The 7002-nt window shown below is 33.4% G+C and overlaps 1 protein-coding gene across 1 annotated transcript; it reads right to left on the minus strand.

The window, feature by feature from the left end:
- Positions 1–4291: 4291 nt before the first annotated feature.
- LOC127137264 (uncharacterized) lies at positions 4292–4897 on the minus strand. The gene has a single exon (XM_051063736.1). The coding sequence runs from the start codon at positions 4895–4897 to the stop codon at positions 4292–4294; it is 606 nt and encodes a 201-aa protein (XP_050919693.1).
- Between the last annotated feature and the right edge of the window lie 2105 nt (positions 4898–7002).

Raw genomic sequence — 7002 nt, forward strand, 5'->3', positions numbered from 1 at the left:
GGATCACTAAATGGAGAAAATTTTAAATTTCGCTGCGCCTTGGATGGCAATTCTTCTTCAGTGGTATCAGAGCCTGGTTACGAAACCATGAATCTGATAATTGTTTTTGTTCTGTAATAATATGATTAAAGACAGAATGAATCAAAGATTAAATTGAGATTGATCAAGTTATATATATATATATATATATATATATATATATATATATATAATATATATATATATATATATATATATATATATATATATATATATATATATATATATATATATATATATATATATATATATATATATATATATATATATATATATATATATATATATATATTATATATATATATATATATATATATATATATATATATATATATATATATATATATATATATATATATATATATATATATGGTATATGTAATCCTGATGCAAAATACATTATATATGATATAGTGTTCTCGTTTGGTTCATTCAAACACTTAATGATTGTTTTCCTTTGAGCGATCAATGGTCATTTTCTTCTTGATCCGACATTAGTATGGTGAAGCAATGACGTGTTGATCAATCATACTGAATCAACAATCGAGATATGTTTGACGGTCTGAAATTGGTGCATCAGGGTTAGTGACGGCACAAGGGTTGTGTTGTCAGAGAGTTATGCGATTGGGGTTTGACTGCACAAGAGTTGTGCTTTCTAAACACTTTTTAGAACAGTGTTAACCAGTTAACGCATATGGTTAACCGGTTAACGCAATGCGAAATAAAAATTTTAAGGTTTTCAAACATTGTTAACCGGTTAACGCTTTTGGTTAACCAGTTAACGCAAGACGAAATTCAATTTTCTGAGTTTTTCAAACAGTGTTAACCGGTTAACGCATTTGGTTAACCAGTTAACGCAAGGCAGAAAACAGTTTTTTGAACAGATTTCAAACAGTGTTAACCGGTTAACGCATATGGTTAACCGGTTAACGCAAGGCAAAATTCGTCCGTTCGGCTAACTCAGTGCTTTAAAAGTATCAAGTGTTGATACGAAAAGCGACATCAATTTTAAATGAATTGTTCATTAAAATGTGGTGATCGGTCATCGAAATTTAATTTGGTTTTACTTAATTAAAGGAATTAATAATAATAAAGTGTTTATTATTGTCTTGTGGTGATCGGTTATGGCCTTAGTTTTCCTTTATTCTGCTTTGGGTTTTAAAATACGACCTGCGTGTCGTGCCTCTCTCTTAACCTCCCAAATGTAACTTCTTTTCTCATCTCACTCCCTCGTATGTAAAACGAGTTTCTTTATGTAATGTAATGATATGAAGAAAGCAAAGAAGTCAGTGCCAAAGGAGGACAACCTTGAAGATCTTGCTTGGAGAAGCTTAGATCGTTGTTAGGTTAGCTTAGGTTCTCTCATTGGCCTGGGAGAACAATTGCGCTAGGGGCCATAACTGTTTCATTATGTTTGTATGTATGTTGATGCATGTGAATGTATGTTGATGCATGTAAGAGACGGTTTATATGATAAACAAGCCGGTGAGATCAGAAAAATTGCAATTCCCTCAAATTAAATATTAAGTTTATGCTTTCCAAGTTTTAACACTCATCAAGACTAGTAATGGATAATGTAGGTTTCGCCTACGCGAGGTGCATGTTCTATATTAGTAAGGTGCGATGGGATAATTGTAATATCCAACTGTTAAAACAATGGGTCAAACTTAACTAAACAAATTATAATAAGATTATAAATGTTTAGAAGCAAGAGTTGGGAATGATCCATATGATGGATTGGAATAAGGAGTTATTCATCCAACTGAAATTTTCGAGAGTTGTATGAGATACAATTGGAAGGAATTCCTACCTAAATAACCTAGTTTTGTGTAATCCGCCTACGCGGACTTAGAATGAAGTGAAATATGGATCTCGACCCACTAGAAAATCTTCCAACGGGATTTTCCGAATCAAGTGATGAGGGTCATTTGTTTTGAATAAAATAGTGGGAGCATATTTAATTAAAGGCCTAATTAAATATGTCCATGATACTTATATTTTCATTAATCCTTATGTGGATTACCATGACAACAAACACCTCTAACAACATATTGCGATCAAACCTTGACAAGGAAAAATTGTCTGGGACAAATTTCCTGGATTGGTACCGAAACCTGAGGATTGTCCTCAAACATGATAAAGGGAAAGGCAAGGAAGTTGCCAAACTCAAACCCACTAGTGATGCTTTAAAGCCTAGTGGAGGCATAGAAAAGGAAGGCACCTGCTTCCATTGCGGTAAGACCGGACACTGGAAGAGGAACTGCCCAAAGTACCTGGAAGATAGGAAGAATGGAGTAGAGACTCCAACTTTAAGTATTTTTGTTATTGAAATTAATTTGTCTACTTCTGCATCATGGGTATTAGATACTGGATGCGGTTCTCACATTTGTACAAATGTGCAAGGACTAAAAGGGAGTAGAAAATTGGCAAAAGGTGAAGTCGACCTACGAGTTGGTAATGGAGCAAAGGTTGCTGCCTTAGCCGTAGGAACTTATGAATTGACTTTACCTAGTGGTTTAATAATTCAATTAGAGAACTGTTATTATGTACCTGCAATTAGCAGGAATATTATTTTCATTTCTTGTTTGGACAAGTTCGGTTTTTCGTTCATAATAAAGAACTATTGTTGTTCAATTTATTTGAATGATATATTCTATGCTACCGCTCAAATGAACAATGGATTATATGTCCTTGATCTTGAGATGCCAGTTTATAACATTAATACTAAAAGGATGAAACCTAATGAGTTAAATCCGACTTACCTTTGGCATTGTCGATTAGGCCACATAAATGAGAAACGCATTTTCAAACTCCATAAAGATGGACTCTTGGACTCTTTTGATTATGAATCATATGAGACATGCAGATCTTGTTTAATTGGAAAGATGACAAAGTCTCCATTCACAGGAAAAGGTGAAAGAGCTAATGATCTTTTGGCCCTCATACATACTGATGTATGTGGACCACTAAACATACCAGCCAGAGGAGGTTTTCAGTACTTCATCACATTCACTGATGATTTCAGTAGATATGGTTATGTGTATTTAATGAAACACAAATCAGAGTCCTTTGAAAAGTTCAAGGAATTCAAGAATGAAGTACAAAACCAACTAGGTAAGAATATTAAAATTCTTCGATCAGATCGAGATGGTGAGTATTTAAGCCTAGAATTTGATGACCATCTGAAAGAGTGTGGGATCCTATCCCAACTCACTCCTCCTGGAACGCCCTAATGGAATGGTGTGCCTGAGAGAAGAAATCGAACCATGTTGGACATGGTCCAATCCATGATGAGTCACGTCGATCTTCCAAACTCCTTTTGGGGATATGCGCTATTGACAGCAGCTTACACACTTAGCCGTGTTCCATCCAAAAAGGTTGATAAGACACCATATGAGATATGGAGTGGTAAGAGACCACATATGTCTTACATGAAGATTTGGGGTTGCGAAGTTTATGTGAAACGACAAATTTCAACTAAGCTTGAGCCCAAATCTGACAGATGCTTATTTGTGGGGTATCCTAAAGAAACAAAAGGGTATTACTTCTACAATCCTTCTGAGGGTAAAGTGTTTGTCGCTCGAACTGGAGTTTTCCTAGAAAAGGATTTTATTTCCAAAGGAACAAGTGGGAGGAAAGTAGAGCTTGAAGAAATTCAAGAATCACAAAGCATCGATACACCTATGGAGGAATTAGAGCTGGAAACACAAGTGGTTGTGGAAGAGCAACCTGCTCAAGTAGAACAAGACCAGCGTAGGTCAAGTAGGATACGTCACCTACCTGAGAGATATGGATATCTCATAATAGATCAAGGTGATGTATTACTCATGGATCAAGATGAGCATGTGACCTACCAAGAGGCCATAACTTGTCCCGAGTCTGAGAAGTGGCTAGAAGCCATGAAATCTGAAATGGATTCCATGTACACAAACCAAGTTTGGACCTTGGTAGAGCCTCCTATAGGAGTTAATCCTATAGGATGCAAGTGGATCTTCAAAAAGAAGACTGACATGGATGATAAGGTACATACCTATAAAGCAAGACTGGTTGCAAAAGGATATAAACAAATTCATGGTTCTTCTTGGGTAATAACTCCTAAGATTTGAGACTCAATTGAAGATGGTGACCTATAAGTCCTCTCTGAGTATATAGGTCGGGGAATTGTAGGAGAAAATTTTACTCCTGCAAGGTTAACCTTAATGGTTGAATCAATAGAGTTTCTAGTGTTGGATGTCGATCCAATGCTACTAGACTAATTGTAATGAAATGATTGGCTCCTATTAGTTTGAATCCTGACAGATCCATCAATATCCTGAATAACATCCCTATCAGACCTGGTTTTAATCTTTTCATATTTAACCACATCTTGCAAAATCCATTTCTGAGGGAATTTGTCAATAATATCAGAAGCAGTAAGAATCTTAGGGGTCATAACATTAGATCTGCTAAGATTGACTTCAATAATACATGTTTCATTTCTAGAAGTGGTTTTAAGAGATTTAAAATTATAACTAACATTAGAAATTTTGTAGGTAATTCTACTAATAACGTCTATGTTGACAACTCCAGGATTAAATGTGTCACTTAGGCCTTGAACATATATGACAAGTGAGTTTTTAGTGAATTCGTCAATTAAACTCATAGAGTAATTAGGATGGAAGTTAAAGTAAACTAAACCATCATTAAGGTTAGATTCAACTATAGCAATAGTTGAGTTATAAAAATCTTTAATATGAGTATCACGAAGGACTAACATAATAGGAGTGTTTAGCCCTAGTTTATGTAAAAGCTTTATAGCTATTTGGATTAATCCTAGATGGATATAACGATATCCTTCTCTAACATGATTTTCTAACATCTTTCTATTTAACAAATTAATGGTGTCATGTTTATTACATATAGATGTAGCAGATTTCGTAGTATGAATAATTTTTTTACTATAAAAATCAAACATGCTTATTTTATAAATTTCTTTTAATTTAATTTTTGGCATAGACCAGTTAACGAATCTATTTTCCATTTCTTGAATTTCTAATTCCTGATTTTGGAAAGTATCTTAATCTAATTAAAATTTATCATTGTTTAAGGTAGCACAAACTAAGGTTCGGCTACTAATATTACTACATGAACTGCATCCTAATTCACTTAAAGCCTTTATGATTTGAGACTTAGTTACTAAACAGTAAATTATTAACTTTCTATTATGTAACGGGTTATTTCTCAGTTTTCTTACTTACTATTTATCTCTCTCCTCCCCCTTATTGGTTATTTTCTTAATGGCAACTACAGTGTGCTAAACCAACGATTTTACTGCCTCACTTCTCGGACTTATGACCTGGACCACACACTATCAGCAGATACCCTTAAAGAAAATCAAAGTTCAGGGTTATGGTCGAAAATAAATAGTAAAATAAGTAAAATGTTTATAATAACTCTTTTTTTATAGAAAAACTGATTAAAAAGTAGTAATTACCTTATCATCATCTGGCTCTGATACCAGACGGTAATGGACATAATAATAATGAGAATAATTATTAAAATAGATTGAATAATCAGAGTTAAGATAAATGTGGAAGTAAATGTAGAATTAAAGATGGATGTATTTAAAGATATGTTGTTATTGAAAAACACTTACAAAAGGTGATTACAAGAGTTGATGGCAAGCTCATGATTTCTAGATTGAGTCTCTCACATTTCGAATGCCCTTTACCAAAAACTGCATTCTCTTATATTGAAAAGAAAAGAAGACGAACTTCAAATAAAATTCAAACCACCCTAAAACTATACAAACAAGTGGCCGACAAGGCCTAATAATGAAATACATAATCAAAAGATAATGTGGTCCAAATGGCCTTTAATGAATACAACAAACCGAAAAGTAACATGACAGTATGGGATGATAAAGGTCAATCTTATCTTCAAAAAAGTAATTTGATCTTATCTTCAAATATCAACCTTATCCTTCAAGATCTGTAATTCCATAACAGTCATTTTCATTGTCATTCACGTGGTCAGATGTGATGAAAACACTATCACTTTCTGACAAAGTAGACATAACATCTTTTAATTTATTTAAAAATTCATATGGATGGTAGCAGCTGATAAAGTAGCTAGCAACTTAGATCGGTCCAAAAAAAATGCAGTATCCTCTGAACCAATATTGGTATTTTTGCAAAGGTTGGGATGAGCTTTACACCAGGCTTCCAACTTTGTTGTTGTTAGCAGGTCTGGAATGATCTTAATCCATCACTTAATAGAAAATTTCTTAATTAATTGAGAAGCTGGACAATCTTTGCATAACTGCTCAGACGAAAATGTTCAGGATGTAATGCAAATAATCCCAAAAATTGCACAAAAAGATAATAAAGCGTTGTGCGAAGGACAAATAGTAGTTGAGGTAAAGTCATTGAAGGACTTAGAAGCATAATTAGGGAAAATATCCAAATTGGGTCCAATAAGCTAAAACCATTAGATAAACCAATAGGGAAAGTTTAATAAAATATCTTTATTAAATCAAATAAACAAAGTATGGTTAAATGGTTCAATTGCTAAGAAATTGGGCTAGGTGTCCATGTAATCCAGATAATCGTATGTTTGAGGAGAGTAAGACCTTGAGAAGGATTTTTCTTCTGTGGGAGATTGCTTCCAATCTGACGGGGATAAAACCTTAATAATTTTGAATTTGGAGAACTTAATTTTTTATTTATCTTTATCATCATATTGATGAGTAAGAGAAATAGAATAAGTATCAACCAAAATGAATTCATAATATTCTCGCATTTTTAGTAAGTCTTTTGGTAAAAAGAAAAATCCATGAGGGAAAATTCTTGATATAACTTGTAATAATGAAGCATCTGAAAGACAGTACATAAACTCCAAAAGGATAATCGGTTCTGGCATATTTTTGGTAATAAAAGAAGATTTTGTAGTAGATGGAAGAGTGTAAAAAACTAATTTTAAAGT

This window comes from Lathyrus oleraceus, chromosome 4 (genome assembly GCF_024323335.1).
Source record: "Lathyrus oleraceus cultivar Zhongwan6 chromosome 4, CAAS_Psat_ZW6_1.0, whole genome shotgun sequence".
Taxonomy (NCBI): domain Eukaryota; kingdom Viridiplantae; phylum Streptophyta; class Magnoliopsida; order Fabales; family Fabaceae; genus Lathyrus; species Lathyrus oleraceus.